At 42.5% G+C, this 16,828-nt stretch overlaps 1 protein-coding gene across 1 annotated transcript; it reads right to left on the bottom strand.

Annotated features, from left to right (window-relative positions):
- Window positions 1-587: 587 nt before the first annotated feature.
- Window positions 588-3,184, bottom strand: LOC125415682 (thymosin beta-15A homolog). Its single transcript, XM_048458121.3, has 3 exons — window positions 3,110-3,184; window positions 1,819-1,923; window positions 588-784 (listed from the first exon to the last, which is right to left on the bottom strand). The coding sequence occupies exons 2-3, from the start codon at window positions 1,916-1,918 to the stop codon at window positions 747-749; spliced, it is 138 nt and encodes a 45-aa protein (XP_048314078.2). The 5' UTR covers window positions 1,919-1,923; window positions 3,110-3,184; the 3' UTR covers window positions 588-746.
- Window positions 3,185-16,828: the final 13,644 nt, after the last annotated feature.

The following is a 16,828-nucleotide window of genomic DNA, read 5'->3' as shown; positions in this document are numbered from 1 at the left end:
TTTGCAAGAGAGTAAACCCTATTCAATGCAAGGACCAGAACAGAGAATAAGTAATACAAGTCATCAGCAGATATTAAATATCTCATTGTACACTCAGTAGAAGACCCTGTTGTATTTAATATGGTGTGTTTTAGCAAGTGTTTCCTGCTACCTCCCCATCCAACTCCAGGTTTGGGTGTTTCCATTAAGGTGAAAAAAAAAACACTTTCAAGAAGGCAAGGCTATCTTTTCACATCCTATACAGATCCTTTTAGGTTCTATGGTTCCATTTCTTCATTCCCAAATAAGGGCATTAGTTCTTACTACCACCTTAAACTTCACATATATGTAATCTGCTCAAGAGGTTTTCCTTCATTTATCTTTAATTGAAAACGTACCCTTATGTAATTTCATGTCTTAGGATACCCAGAATGTACCACAGGAAGTTTGTGGTTGTGTTTGTTACATCGGAAATGCAGATAAACTCGAGGAGCTGCAAATAGTTGTGAGTACGACTTCACAAAGATGATAAAGCATTTGAGGGCCCCACTCTAGGTTAAAATCAGCTTGTCTTGTAGCAAGTGAAAAACCACATGTACACACCAGTGGGCAGTTTACAACCAAATTTAATGATCATTGACAAATGGTGACCTTTCATCCAAGGCAGTAGAAGTGAGACTACATCAGTCACTACCTAAAATCTCTACAATCATAAAACCATTACTATCAGGCAAGGTTGGAGTAGGTCTTGAAAGGATGTCTTCATTTTATGATCTTTTAATATCATCTTTCTCCTGCTGGATAGCTAGGGAAAAAAGAAACATCGAAATATTGTTAGGAGAGACTTTTTCTAATATGTTTAGTTTCTTCCTAGAGTTCCTTGCTGCCAGACTGTGTGGTGGAGCTCAGTAGTACAGTGCTTGCCTAACATGAACTAGGACGTGGGGTTTGAAACCCAGCACCATTAAAAAGAATCTGTGCTAATTCTTTAAATAGTTATCATAATGCCCTAAATTCAGAATATCAAGGTACCACCCACAAAGCCTCACAAAGTGATATGAGAGTACACATCAACCATTTTAATACCTATTAAAGTTTAATATTAAATTAATATTAAGATTTAATATCTACTTAAACTATGGGTTTCACATTCCATTTGATTTATACAGTTGCCATTATTTGAGACGAAAAGGTAAAGGAAGCATTTCCCTCCAATACATCTATCAAAATACAATAAAGAAACTTTAAAACAGTTTCATCTAGTTTTGGGACTCTCAAACACTGTTGGTGTAACAAAAAGCATAGCACAGCATTTGTGAAAATTTTTTTGAAATTCTCCAGTAAGATGTAACTCTAGGAGTAACAATGATCCCCTGAGTCTGGGAGCATCAAGTATATTCAAGATCTGAATTTACTCCATTTTATTTGTCATTAAGCAGAACAGATCAGAAGAGCAGCGTCTGCAGAATTCATTAGCGGGACAGAATCTCAGGCTCAAATTGAAAGATTAAAAGAACACATAGGGTTTTCCCTAGTGATTAGTCAAAGATTCCAAAATTGATTTTAATGTGAATGTTGTAATTTTCAACAAGAAATTACTTTTTTATTTATACTACTGATGCCTATTACTACTATTATTGCTACTGGTTCCTATTAATGCAGAACACTTATGTAGCCCCAATAACGAAATCAGCTATTGGTTATTTTAAACTGTTAAGTATAATAGGATACTAATTATCATCATTTACTTTGTGGAAAATTTAATAGAGCATAGGTTTGTTAACTGACTCTGCCAACTTTCACCACTGTTCCTCTCAACTAGAAACCTCCATGACTTACTTTCCTTCGATGGAAGTGTATTTTTTTCTTCAGTAATGGTTTTCTTCAGTTTTGATCTGTCAAATCGTTCCACTTCAGATATGTCCAGTTTGTCACACATGTTTACTGAAATAAAGAACAAAAAAAGTTACCTACTAGAATTATGATCAGATTAGGAATAACAGTTAAAATTCATAAAAATATCAATGAATACTTTGCATGGTAATTTTCAACAAGGAAAAACAGATCTTAGAAAGTCATGTTTTCTTAGAGTGCTCTGATTACAAAGCATTAGTCCATTTCTGGTGGCAGCAAATGACAGCAGAAGAAGATGCTCCAGAAACTAAGATACTCTAGAAAGCCAGGGGAAAAGAAAAGCCTGACTTTTAAAATCCCAGCAAAGGTAAAAGGAGACTTTGAGCATCTTCACCTTCCAATCAGCTACTTTTAGGGGATTTGGGAATGGTGGTGAGCATCACACACTAAAAGAGAGGCACACAACACTGTACTAATTTCTACTGAATGTTCAAAGTCAGTATATTAGAACATTGCAATAAGACAGGGAAGGGTTTAACCTAGTCACTGCCAACTACAAGCCTCATAATAACCTTCTTGTAACCTTAGAGAATATGTAAAAAAAAAAAAAGAAAGAAAAGTCACTATTTATGATCAAGAATCAAAAGCTTTAGTAGAACGAGGAACGCTAAATACAGCCGAGTCCTATTTCCAGAGATAAGAAGGCAGAGCTCTTCAACCAGGGCCTGGTTCTATCTTAGCTTGGGGTAGAACACAATCTAGTGACCAGGATAGACTAGAGAGCCCTCCACCACACCCCACCCCCCAGCTCTGAAGATTTCACCTCTCAAACATTTTCAGTCAAGGGTATCCTAAGAACCTCCTTTACCTGGTGAACATTGCTGATCTCAAAGCTGGGGAAATTGGGATTCACACATTTATAACTGCAGGGCAGGGCAGAGGCATCTGTCTGAATTGTGTCATCTACAAATAACTTGTCACTGCCCAGTGCCCAGCTTAAGGGACAGAGGGGCGAAAGCCAAATCTAGAAGGCCGTTTCCCACCCACACCAACTCTCTTCCTAGCCTTCAGTACCTCCTCGGAGCAGCTCAGAACCCCTGGATCTCCCAAAGTGAGAACCCCCGAGGACTGCGCCCTGAATTCGCGAGAAACAAAGCCTCCGCGAACTCGGATGCGCAGACAGAGCCCGGTCCACCTGAAAGCGCGAAAGCGCTAGCCCTAGCGCACGCGCCAGCAGTTGCCACCGCACTGGCCCCACGGGGCCACTGGTTTTTACCTGTTGGCTTCAAAACTCCTGTCAGGTAAGTCTGCAGCAAGGAGACCAGTTTGGTGCTCCTCAGTGCAGCTCCGAGCTTATAAACTCTGTAATAGATTCCCCCCCCCCTCCATCCCGCCCACCTTTACGATTGGACAGCTATTTCTGACATAAGCCGTGCACAAGATGGGAAGTCCTGACTTGCCACGCCCACTCCCCAGGTCTAGTTTTCTGGGTGTCAGTCTCTGTTCAATTTAGTGCCTCAGCATACCTGCCATTACAAGGCTTGATGGAAGAAATCTGATGGCTGAGGGGCGAATTGTGGGCAAAGTTCAGTTCCCTTCCTCTTCTGCAGCTTTAGCCTGAGGTCCGTGATTCCTTCTTCACAAATACATTCATTCTGCAGTCAATTTAGGAGCCTGACATTAAACAGCTACATCTTACCCACTTAAATTTTAATACCTGGACTTCGAGGGTCAAACTGAATGAGTTGTATTCTGCATTCTTGGCTTTTTATAGCCTTTGGTAGGGACTATACTTTGATGACCAGTGAGTGGTTTTGAAACTATGCTCAGGGACCTCTCTTCTGATGCCTGACCTGCTAATAGTGCAGGTGGGAGGGCCAGTGGGTCAGGGCCACTCACCACTGAACATTTTCTACTTAAGTATGTGACATTTTAGACTTTTTGTGCCACCGAACATGAGAATAATTAATATGGTATAATCACAAGAGAATCTGACACAACCTTTCACCTAGCACTTTGCTTGTCCCGTAAGAGGCAGAAGATGAAAACCTATGTAGACTAAAGTCACCTCCTCCCAAGGCTCAGGAATTGTCACGGGAGGGGGCGGAAGGATTTGGAGATACAGAGTCAGTGGATTCGTACAGTGGAACTGTTTTCTGAACACAGCGGGGCGATTGTACCACATGAGCTGACAGTAGCTGTGACTATGTGTACACGATCTGCACACAATTAAATCAGACAAAATACCAGCATGGAGAGGGAAGGAGGTCAAGAATTCTTGCCCCGTCTGAGAACTCCTGACAGCTGATGTTGAGAAAGGGAGAACCAGCTTTCTTCAAAGATGAGGCTCCTGAGGGGCTACCTATGCTCCAGGAGATGGTCCTACTCCCATGTACATACTGGCAGCACTAAATGGAATCCTTGGGGTTTTTATTTGTTTTTAAAGTGGAAAATATATAAAGTAGGGAGGGAGTTGTAATTGGGGATAGATGAATTGGAAGGGAGAGAATGGGGTGGCATCCTTGTTCAAAGCATCATACACAAGTATGAATCTCTCAACCAACAGAAAAGACCACAACAGTAATTAATTATACTAATAAGTGGTAAAGCACAACTTTCGGACAATACCCTCCCCCAGTATCTACTGGGAGAGAACAGTGAAAATCTGATAGTTACTGTTGTGGAGTATCCACGAGGAAACTACTCAGACAAGAGCCTATAGAAAGCCTTTGCTAGCCACCCGACAACTACACTGGGTGGCCAGGATCCCAGTGTAGCACCAAACCTTTCTCAGGGTGAGCTTTTAAGCACAAAAACTGTATCCTGAATTGGCATACTTCAGTTAACGAGAACAGTAAGCTAGAAGCAGAATTACAGAAGCCAAAGGCAAGGTTAGTACATTTAGAGATGTTCTCAGAACTATGGACCTTGCTGGATTAGGTCTTTGTTATAGTGTTGGCAGACGGTGCTGTAACCTGTTGAGTTTCACAGCTTGACTATACTTCCACCATGGAGTCAGTTGTGCTAAAATCTGGGGGCATACTACGTTCTGGGGCCCTGTTACATTACCCACTTAGTGAATGAGTCAAGCCGTGGACTCATCCTGCTGTAAGGAGGTAGTTAGACCCAAGGACCATTAATTTTACTGAACTGATACATAACTGGCCATTTAGTTTAAGATGCAGGGCCCACAATTCATCCAATTAGAATGAGAATTAAAGGCCCAGCCGGTGCTGATAGCAGAGTAGTTAGCCAGGCAGACCAAGAGAGCAGAGACTGATACCAATTATATCTTGTTCTCTTTTTTTTGAAGCTTTCTCCAGCCATGGCAAGAACTTTTCTAATTACTCCTGATCAAGTAACATAGAAACAACAAGTTTCTCCCAAAGTCATGCATAGTCTCCTTTGCAGGAGCATTTCTGTAAAGGAATATGACTGTTGTTTTAATTCAGAAATGGAAACTTAGTATCTGTAGGTCCTAATCAACCTGACTATTTCGTTTGGAAAGTATTAGAAGAGGTATGTTTAGTCAAATCATTAGTACATGCCCACCAAGTAGTCTCAGGGGCTCAGTAATATCACTGTTATCCAGATGAATTAACCCAAAAGGCAGAAGAGCAGGCATCAGAATAAGGGGAAGTGCCCAGTTTAAGTCCTCTAACATTAATTTGGGGTGCCCCAGTCACAGTGAGTTTTGTCAGTCAATGGCTGACAGTCTGGTTAGTTCCTATCTGTCTGTAGTACAGCGAACAGGTGTTTAAGCATAACCAGCAATCAAGGCCTCTTTCTGGCTGGAAATGAGTAACTGAGTGGCAGACATTGTCAAGAGTAGAAAAGAGGAATGGGATCACTCAGCTACTAGGACAGAGGGGGTGGTCTTCCTGGGCAGTGGCTCTGGGTGTGTTAACTGCTTTGCAGGGGCAAGTTGGCCTGGGCCTGGCATGGAGAGATCTTTGTTAGGACCCAAGGGCCTGGGGATCTCGAGGAGTAGTTTAAATGTATTCAGAGGTCCCTTCCTGCGACATAAAGTTGGGTCCCTTCAGGTTATCCATGTTTCCCAAAACCCAGAATTGTTTGAAAGGATTGTTTTAGGAGTCCTCTGTTTCACAATGACAATTTTTGCGATGGAAACTCCCTTGTTCCTAGCAACTAAGGGGTCCAGCTGCCCAGCATGAAGAGAATTATAACTCTATATCCCTATCTCAAAAGACAAACTCCCATATATCTCCCCAATACAACTAGACACTTGAAGTGGGTATCAGTGAGCAATGGAATATGGGTTGCTGGTCTGTGGCCACATTAGCTATCTCCTACCTGTATCTGTCTTCCTCAGTTCCCAGGACCACGTCTGTGGGTGGTGGCTTTGGATCACGACCCTATATTCATACCCATAGGACAAAACATAAGACTCATAGAGAGGCAGGGAGTGGAAAGGCCTGTGGTCTGATGAAACCTTAATTTTAATGGGTCCATAGTCCAGGAGGCAGTTCATTTGACAGTGACATCCGTGGCTTCCACATTTTGACCTGGATGTGGTGGATCCTTGGTGGAATACCAGCTACCTTCATAGCTATAGCAGTGGAGAGAATCACTATGTATAGATTTCAGTGCTTCTTTGGATACCTGCTTGACCCAAACTGTCTCACCAGAAACAAGGGGAAACAGGTAAGTGATGGATCTGAGTTTGCCTGGGTCTCTCGGTCATCCAATGAGTAGCCTTTATGGAGGACTGGAGGGCCTGTAGTGACTTGAGGAAGGAGTGGTTAGACAGTTCTGCCAACTGCTGGTCTCTGAGCCTAGGAAGCAGTGTGGGAGGTCTTCCTAACATTATCTCATGGGGGCAAATCTCTTCTAGATGGGCTGCAGTGGCCCAAATCAAAGCAAAGGAAGGAGGCCTAGCCATCCTTTGTTGGACTCTAATGAGAGATTTGTTAGAGTTTATTTTGACGCCCTGTTTATTCTTTTTACCTGACCATAAATCTGTAGTCAATATACACAAGATGTTTTCATTCTCTGCCTAAAGCTTTAGCTATTAATTGAGGTTTTGGTTATAAAATTCAGACTACTGTCAGACCCCATGGCTAGGGGTAGGGCATATCAGGGGGCCAGTTCCGGGAAGAACTTTTTAAGCTACTATTTGAACAGTTTCGGTCCAGGTGGGGAATGCTTCTGTCCACTTGGAAAAAGTACATATAAGACTAGGAAGTACTTGTATCCTCCCCGGAAGGACAGATCTTGGTGAACTTAGTTTTCCCATCTCTTGGGTGTTGATTCCTTTGTAGGTATGGGCTCTCTCTTTTGGATTTACTTGAACACAAACTTGGCATCTGGCTAAGACATCCAGCACTAGACTGTCCAGGCTAAGTATAATATACTTTGGTCCGCAGAAAGTTCTGTGGACCCCAGATGAGTATCCTGGTGAAGGTCAGTTCCCAGAGTCCTGCCCGCTGTTTCTGTGAGAATGATCTTTCCCTCTGGTGTACTCCACAAACCTATGGATTCAAGCTGTGTAATTTTACATTTTGCATTCATCCTGGTCCAGAGTCTACTTGTTTTGTTTTGTTTTTCCATTAAACTGGCAATAGTCACCACAGCTCTTAAGTAGGTGGGCCATCCTGTGGCTGTAGGGTTCAATCATTTGGAAAGGTATAACACAGGGTGTTTCTATAGCCCCAAAGTTTGGGCCAAAATCCCCTTTGTAAAGTCTTTTCCTTTGTGGACAAACAGATGAAAAGGTTTTGAAGCATCTGAAGGTTCTAGGGCTAGAGCCAGATTAGAACTATTTGAAAAGCCTCAAATGTCTTTTATTCCGTCTCAGTCCAGATTAGGGACTCAGTGTACCTTTATGCTGGTACATAGAGGCCTTGCTATTTCCACAAATTCTGGAATCCATATGCAGCAATACCTAGCTGCCCCTAGGAACCCTTGAACCTGTCTCTTAGTCTTCAGTTGGAATCTGAGGAACGGCAGCAATCCCACTCTGAGCCAGGCTTCTTTTGCCTCCCCTCAGCTGGTAACCAAGATAGGTAGCCTCTGATATACAAAGGTGGGCGTTCTCAACTGTTGTTCTATATCCCAAGGTCTGTAACTCTTGAAGCAGCCCCTCGGTGGCCCTTTTATAATCTATTTTCCTGGGAAACCTCTCATGGAATGGCAGGAGGTCATCATTTATTGTCTCATCAAACAGGGTTGGAGAACTTTTAAATCTTTGAGGCAACCTGGTTCAGGTAAGTTGCCCGCTGTAACCTTCCTGTGGGTTCATCCATTTAAAAACAAAGATGGGTTGCCGCACTTCTGGCAATGAGAAGCTGAAGAATACATCTTTCAGGTCCAAGATACCTGTTTCTCTGAAGGATTTAGATTCATGAGCATGAAAGGTCCCAGGTTTCATTACAGGCAGGAGAGGTGTATTCCAATGTGACTGCAGGGCACCAGGATTCCTGTCTCTCTAAGCCATGGACTGCAAATTTTCCCCCTGGTTAATTGAGTATTGTTCAATCTGAATGGGAGTAGCTGAACTAGTTAGTTGAGTAATCAATCTGAGAGATAATCCAAGTACATCTTTGGTTCCAGGCAGTACACTCAGCTTGGTGATATTCTCGAAGTGGGTAAGACACAATATTTTGTGAGGTGTCTAAGCATGTCTCATCAACAGAAAAGGTGACAGTGACTTTCAGTTTATACAAAAGATATCATTCCAGTCAGTTCTCTGATGTTAAACACCTTGTGAACCTTCTTCATCAACTAGGACCTACTTTATATTTTCTAACTTTTATAATTTGTCTAATATTTGGGGCCAATGGGCTGACAAGGGAAGTCATTTTAGCAGTTGTCTTTAATTCTTCTAAAAAGGATCTAGCAAAAAATTGTTTAAATTCTCCTTGGTCAAGGGAAAATCTATTCTGTCCAGGTTGCATTGCCCATCACCTATCCCCTTATCTGGGCCCAGTGATATTTTTTTCTACTTTTTTCAGAGAATGATAGGTTTTGAGTTTTCTAGTTATACACATTACTAGTAGAAAAGCAGGCACAAATCATAAAAGAGGAAGAAATGGAATTTGCTCTTTTTCTTTCCTGGGGTGGCTTAGAGAAGGTGGTGAGTGGAGGGAGTGGGCACCTTGGGGAAATTTTTTTCTGCTTAGGTGGCAGGGGACTCTGGAGGAGAGGTTTGGCCCCTCTCTGACTCCACATTGGGACGCAGAAAATTGGGGACTGCCAGTGGGAGTCAAGTGAGGATACAAGGAAGAGTTGTTTGTTTCTCTGGGTGACCTGGCAGAGCTGAAAGGATCCGGGTCCCCAACAGAAGGGGGCACAGGTCTTAAGCTGTGTGTGTGTGTGTGTACTGGGTGGGGGAATGTCACACTAAAGAAAGCCATTGCTTAATAGAGTGAAATAGAACTGATAGAAATACATAGAAAAACACAGTGAGACGCACAATAAAGACAACCTAAAACAGACAGGATAAATCTAATGCCTGGATCAGCAGCGACATCTGACTTCATTTTCCTATTTGTCAAATTTCCAAATGTTTGCTATGTTTAATGTGATGGTTAGTATTAGTTCTCTAAAATCACTTGGGATTTTAATTTAGCTTCTGGGTATGCATCTGGATGATTGTCTTGTTTGTACCAATTAAGGGGGGGGGGGACTCACCCACTGTAGGTGGTACCATTCCCTGGACAAATGATCAATTATTCAAGATTGTATAAATGGAAAAAATTGAGCAGTGCCATGCATTCATTTCTCTCTTCTGACTGCAGATGTAATATGACCTACCAGCAGCATCACGTTCCTTCTGCCTTGATTTCCCTGCCACAGTGTGCTATAGATAGCCTTGAACTGTGAGCAAGCAAACAAACAATAGTAAAAAAAAAAAAACAAAAATTCCTTTCTCTCTTTCCTCTATTAAGTTGCTTTATTCATAGTATTTTATCACAACAGAAAAAATAATATATATATATATATATATAAATACAGGTAAACGGACCTACCTTAGGTATACATCTTAATGAATGTTTAAACTAAAGATATTTATCTAACTATTCCACAGATCAAATAACCCACCCTCACGAGGCCTCCCTTAGGCTCCCCTCTAATCCCTATACTGAAGGATGATAGCCTCCTTCCTCCTGACTTCTCTTGACTCCTTTCCCCTTCTCCATCTGTACTTCCTCTCCTCTCTTCTCCCTCCCCATTTCTCCTTTCCCTATTCTCTCTCTCCACTTCATGTCCACCCATCCTCCTCCCCACTCTTCCTTTCCCTCTCCCTTGTACCAAAATGCTAGGAATGAAACCCAGGCTATCAGACATTTTAGGTAAGCACTCTGAACTCCACCACCCCCTGTTTGGGACCACTATAGATTGTGGTGTTATGTACATATTTAATATGTCTTTCAGTTGTCAACTGAAATCCCCAGGGGAAAAGTTCACCTGTGATAAAGATTTAAAAAGGATGGTTCACTGATTGGAAGTTCTCTGATCGTGAATGCTGGCATATGGCATATGCAGAGCTGAACTATCTTTGGGTGTCTTTATCCCTTAAAGATACCCATTTATCTGCTGCCTCTGTGTTTGACCTAACATCCTTGTAATTATTGGGATAAATACTTTCTCTGCTGTATAAACAGACTCACAGCTTTCACCAACCCAACACCTAATAGTGATGTCATCGCATAGGCTCTAAGTGAGGCCTATAACACCCAATAGTGATGTCATCGCACAGGCTCTAAGTAAGGCCCATAACACCCAATAGTGATGTCATCGCACAGGCTCTAAGTGAGGCCTGTAACAGAAGCCTCCTCACGTTTCTGAAGCCACCTATGGGACGTTCCCACCTACGGGACATTCCCACCTACAGGACGTTCCCACTAATGCGCTTTGAAAATACCTTGATCTTTGTTTAGTTACCTTAAAAAAATCGTGACCTGTTTCCAGGTTGAAACATGCCTTTTCTAATTACCTGAATCTGTGTTCCCAGGCCATGTTTGCTAATACTTCTCTCCAGAATAAAATATCTTGTACCCTGTGAGGTAAGATCTCTGTTTTTGTGAAATAGAAACCTAGAGTGTGTTGAGAAGCAAATCTATAAAAGAGAAGAGAACGCTTGGCCTTTGTGTTTCTGCTTCCAGAAACATGCTTGCCACTGGAAACTTTCCCTTGTGCTCTTCAATTACTAAACTAAAAAGCTGAACCTACTCATGCCAGAAAATGTCAGAAATGACTCAAAATCACCTGTAATTGCTGGAAGAAACCCCTGAATGGGGCTCAGGCTTCAGAGGCTCCTGTCATGGATCTGTGCTAGCTGGAATAGTTTTGATTCTCCACTCAGTCTCTAGCGTCTGCTCTGAACATAACAATTCCTGTTCCTGTTTTCCCATAACATTGGCCAGGAAACCATGCTGTACACTAAGATAGAGTTAGCCCTGTTTTTTAAATTTTTCTTTTTTAAAAAAGTGTCTTCATACGTTTTTATCAATCAATATATCTTGATCATATCTTCTCCCTCCCCCAATTCCTCCATAATCCTTTTACCTTCCTATCTACCCAAGTCCATGTTCTTATTCTCTCTCTCTCTCTCTCTCTCTCTCTCTCTCTCTCTCTCTCTCTTTCTCTCTCTGTCTCTCAACAAAAGTGAAAGTCAAAAAAAACAACCAAAAGAACCCAATAAGACAAAAAATATGAAAACTGCACAAGAAAACATGGAGTCCATCTTCTGTTGACTCACTGTTCTTCGGCATGGTGCATGGAACTGTTTTCGGATGTGCTTTATATACCCAGTGACATTCTATTAGGGAAAACTGATTTTCCCTTTCTAAGCAGGTATCAGTTGAAAAGGCTTCTTGGTTAGGGATGAAACATTGTGTCTACTTCCCCTTCTGGGGTTTGCTCTGGTTTGAACCTGTAAGTCCTGGGCATGCTGCCACAGTCTCTGTGAGTTCATATGTGCATCAGCCCTGTTGTGTCTGGGAGACAACTCTTTTCTTGGAATCATCCACCACCTCTGACTCTTACAATCTTTCTATGTCCTGTTCCCCGCAGATCCCTGAGCCTTGAGAGAAAGGGCTTCATAAATACCTTCCATTTAGTATGAAATTCCCCCCCCCAAAGTCTCTCTTTCCCCATACATTGTTCATTTGTGGATCTCTGTTACCTACCATCTACTGCAAGAAGCCTCTCTGACGAGTGTTGAATAGTGTGTTAATCTGTGTGCAGCAATATGCCAGTAGGAGTTATTTTATTTCTATGTTCCTTTAGTTCAGTGGTTCTCCCCCATTCTCATGCTGTGACTCTTTAATACAGTTCCTTATGTTATGCTGACACCCCCAACCCTAAAATTATTTCATGCTACCTCACAACTGTAATTTTGCTACTGTTAGGAATAATGATGTAAATATCTGATATGCAGAATATCTGATATGTGGCCCCTGTGAAAGGGTTTTCAACCCCCAAAGGGGTCATGACCCACAGGTTGAAAACTGCTGCTTTAGCAGGATACTAGCACTAAGTTTTTCTCCAGGGTCCATGCCCTATCAAGTCGTAGATTATTGGTCACTTTTATAATGTCAGGTATGGATTCTATCTCATTTAGGGACCCTTAAAGCCAGTTTACAAAAGTGGTTGGTTACATCTGTAAGATATCTCAGTTGTAAGTGGAAGGATTTGTAGCTTGCTGTAATTGATTACTTTTCTCCTCTAGCAGAGTTCAGAATACCTTCCAGCACCATGAACATGAGTCAGTAGCAGTGAAACTTAGAGTTGGGCACTTGCTCGATTTTGCCATGTTTGATAACTAACTTAAGTGCTATCTTCAGTGTAAGATGAAGGGCCGGCTTGTTGGGGTTTCTGTCCCACCCGGTAACCCACAGTCAGCAAGTCCCAAAGAAAATCACACAGAGGACTCCATAAGATTATAAACTGATTGACCCATTAGCTCAGGCTACTTATTAGCTCTTGTAGCTTATATTAACCCATTATTCTTATCTATGTTAGCCACATGGCTCAGTACCTTTTTTGGCAGGGCAGGTCACATCCTGCTTCTGTGGTGTCTGGACAGGAATGGGGAGAAATGGGCTTCCTGTTTCCTAGAATACTCCTGTACTCATCACCCCGCCTCTACTTCCTGTCTGGTTGACCCGCCTATACTTCCTGCCTGGCCAATCAGCATTTATTTAAAACATGATTGACAGAATACAGACAATTATCCCACACCACTTCAGCAATAGAACTTTACTGTCAGATTACAGAGGATAACTAATAGCTTTGGCAAGAGCTCGTGATGTTTGGAAGAATCTATGGTACTCCAATGCTGATCTTTTGAACCACTGATGTTGGGGGGACTTTATCATGGCCAAGTGTAGCCCAAGACTCAGCAGAAGGTGCCACCTGGCCAGTTGCCCAGGATCCAGACTCCATATGCCACAGTCCATCTCATCAGGCCATGTTCCACTTGGTGAACTTGACAGAGGAAATGACACAATTGACCTGGACTTCAGGGAGTAGTAAGACACCTACCTCAGGGTGCCCAGCTAGACAGTGTCATATGGTTATTGAAAAAAGAAGCCTGAACACCTCCTACCAATTTTTATTGCTGTCTCCTTTAGGGTCTCACAGGGAGGTTCCTGTCTGAATTAGGTAGAAAGGGGAGTGTATATAGTGTAAAAGTGTGTGTGGCTTCATGGTCCTGGGACTACTAGAGTCTGATTGAGTACCAACCTGCAGTTCCATGATGACCTCATACACCTAAACATTGATGTCTGTCTCTGGAAAACTCCTTTTTTCCCAATGAATCTGGCCCTGGTCTGGGGGTTCTATTAGCCTGCATATTGCTAATAGGCATCTAAATGGCTGTGAGAGGAGCAGCAAAGCAAGAGAAACAATTTCTTTCCTGGACAGTCCCAGAAGTCATTGCTTCTGTTCTGTGACACAGATATGACAGGAGGCATATGAAGAGAGAATCTGTCTCAAAACCCATTGTTCTTGACTGTGTAATCAAAATGTCAAGAAAGGGTATTCAGGAAATTACGGTGTCAGGATATATCCAGGAGGACTGAAAACCTTCTGTGAACTAGAGTGGCATATTTTTGATGTGTTAAAGGCAGTGCACCAGGTGATAACTGGGAAATAAGGCCACACAAGACAACTTCTATATATAAAGTTTTAGCTACAAGTTGCATTGTTTTGCCCCCTTATATACAATTCTGCATTGGCAGGTAGTACCAATATTTAAAAGTCTTCCTAGTCAAAATATGATGTGGGATTCCCCTCTGTATGCTGTGAATACCATTGGTGAATAAAAAAACTGCTTTGAGCCAATTGCAGCGCAGGGCAGAACAGAGGTAGGTGGGGAAAACTAAACTGAATGCTGGGAGTAAGGAGGCAGAATCAGAGAGAAGTCATGGAGCAGCCGCCAGAGACAAACGTGCTAAAACTTGCCAGTAGGCCACAAACCTCATGGTAAAATACAAAATAATAGAGATGGATTAATTCTAGATATAAGAGCTAGATAGCAATACACTTAAGTAATTGACCAAGCAGTGATTTAATTGACATAGTTTCTGTATGGTTATTTCGGAAGTCTGAGCAGCCACCAAATGAACAAGCGGCCTCCATACTACAAATTGACACCTAATGTGAGGCAGCTGGGATGAACAAGCAACCCCTGGCTATAACATTAAAACCTTTCTTATTATTTAAACAGAAAAGGGAAGGTGATATGGTATTCCCCTCTGTATTCTGTGAATACCATTGGTTAATAAAGAAGCTGCTTTGGGCCTGTGATAGAGTAGAGCATAGCTAGGCAAGGAAAACTAAGCTGAATGCTGGGAGAAAGAAGGGCAGAGTCAGAGAGAAGCCATGTACTCCTGCCACAGCCAGACGGAACTTTACCTGGTAAGCCACAGCCACGTAGCCATATACAGATTACTAGAAATGGATTAAATTAATATGTAAGTTTTAGCCAATAAGAAGCTAGAGTTAATGGGCCAAGCTGTGATTTAGTTAATAGATTCTGTGTGATTGTTTTGGGAGTTTGGGCAGCTGGGTGGTCGGGAAGCAAACAAGAGGGCTCATACAACAAAAATACAATCTCAAGGGGGCTGGAGAGATGGCTCAGCGGTTAAGAGTACTGCCTGCTCTTCCAAAGGTCCTGAGTTCAATTCCCAGCAACCACATGGTGGCTCACTACCATCTGTAATGAGGTATGGTGCCCTCTTCTGGCCTTCAGGCATACACGCAGAAAGAATATTGTATACATAATAAATCAATAAATATTTAAAAAAAATACAAACTCAACCAAGAAGCAGAGGCCCATTGAAACCCCACTGATCCTCCAGGGAGACTCAGAGGAGCTGTTATTACCACTGTCCCCTTGCACCATTCTGCCTATACCAGAGACGCCTACCATTACCCAAGAGTCCGCCACATTGGTATCTCTGCCAAGGCCTGAGAAACCCAAATCACTGTGAAGGTGCCTCTGTTAAGTCCAGAACCAACATCCTGTCCTCCATATGTCACTCTGAGATCAGGGGCCCTCTCGGAGTGACATGGCATAAGACAGAAGCATCCAGGGAGGACAGTTATGTCTTACCAGCCTTTCTCCACTACCAACCTGCTCAATTGGAAGCACCATACTCCCTCATACTCTATGGAACTTTAGGCTATGACTGACCTAGTAGAGTTCATCTTTCCCCCACCTATAGATTTCCCAATCCAGAGTGGCTGCCACCAGTTCCCATTAACTCTTTCAACACCAAGGAGTGACAAACAATAATGACTGAGACCTGGAAATGGTGGTGGCTTGTGTTCTGTTAGGAAAGTTAAGGGCAGAGTCATGGGTCAGAGCCCCCTTTCCAGCACAAGATCCCCCAATAACAAACAAATTCAGATTATTATAGAGCCAGCTTGGAAAGATATTAATATACTCATCTAAAAGAACTGAAATGGGAACAAAGAAGCCTATTAACTTGTCAAAAATCACTGAGATTGTTGAAGAGTGGGAGGAGTGAGAATATGAGCAAAGAGGTCAAGACCATGATGGGGATACCCATTGAAATAGCTTACCTGAGCTGATGGGAGCTCACCAACTCTGGCCATACAGGGAAGGAACCAGTATAGGACCAAGCTAGGCCCTCTGAATGTGGGTGACAGTTTATGGCTGGGGCAGACGGCAGGGACACTGGCAGTGTCACCAGGACTTATCTCTACTGCTTGTACTGGCTTTTTGGGAACCCATTCTCTTTGGATGGATACCTTGCTCAGCCTAGATATAGTGGAAAGGGCCTTGGTCTTTCCTCAGAGCCATGTGTCTTTGATGGAGGAGGGTTATCTGTCTATTGTGTTATTTTCATTGGTCAATAAAGAGACTACCTTGGTCCTTTGATAGGACAGAAAATTAGGTAGGCGGAGTAAACAGAACAGAATGCTGGAAAGAGGGCTATGAGGCAGACGCCATGGAGCCAGCCACCAGGTCAGACATGCTGAATCTTTTCCGGTAAGCCACCGCCTCGTGGTGCTACACAGATTATTAGAAATGGATTAATCAAGATGTGAGAGTTAGCCAGTAACTAACTCTCTAGAGATAATGGGCCAGGCAGTGCTTAAATGAATACAATTTGTGTGTTGTTATTTCCGGGGCTAAGCTAGCTGTGCAGGAGCCGGGCAGGATGGAAAGCAGGCCTGCCCGCAGCTCCCTCACTCCATAGTTAGCCAACCCTCACACTACATGTCTTATCCTTTGTGAGGAGTGGATTGGGGGGAGGGGATAAAGGTGAAGGAATGGGAGGAGGGAAGGGAGTGGGAACTGGGATTAGTATGTAAAATGAAAAAAGACGGTTTGTTTTCTTTTTAAAAATAAAATAAAATAAAAAAGCAAGGAAAAAAATCACTGAGATCCTTCAAAATCCAGAAGAGATCCAATCTGATTTCTATGAGAGATGATGTGAGGCAATCTTCCTACATATTTGTTTTGACCCCTAGGCTTCTGAAATTAAATGAATGA

The sequence above is a fragment of the Myodes glareolus genome, chromosome X (assembly GCF_982192425.1).
Source record: "Myodes glareolus chromosome X, mMyoGla1.1, whole genome shotgun sequence".
NCBI lineage: Eukaryota > Metazoa > Chordata > Mammalia > Rodentia > Cricetidae > Myodes > Myodes glareolus.
This window is presented reverse-complemented; position numbering and strand designations above follow the sequence as displayed.

Bases quoted from the DNA above. Each gene is read 5' to 3' on its own strand.
- LOC125415682 (XM_048458121.3), bottom strand. From the start codon at position 1,918: ATGTGTGACAAACTGGACATATCTGAAGTGGAACGATTTGACAGATCA. The intron at 785-1,818 runs GTAAGTCATGGA...TTTTTTCCCTAG, and splicing joins TACACTTCCATCGAAGGAAA to CTATCCAGCAGGAGAAAGAT.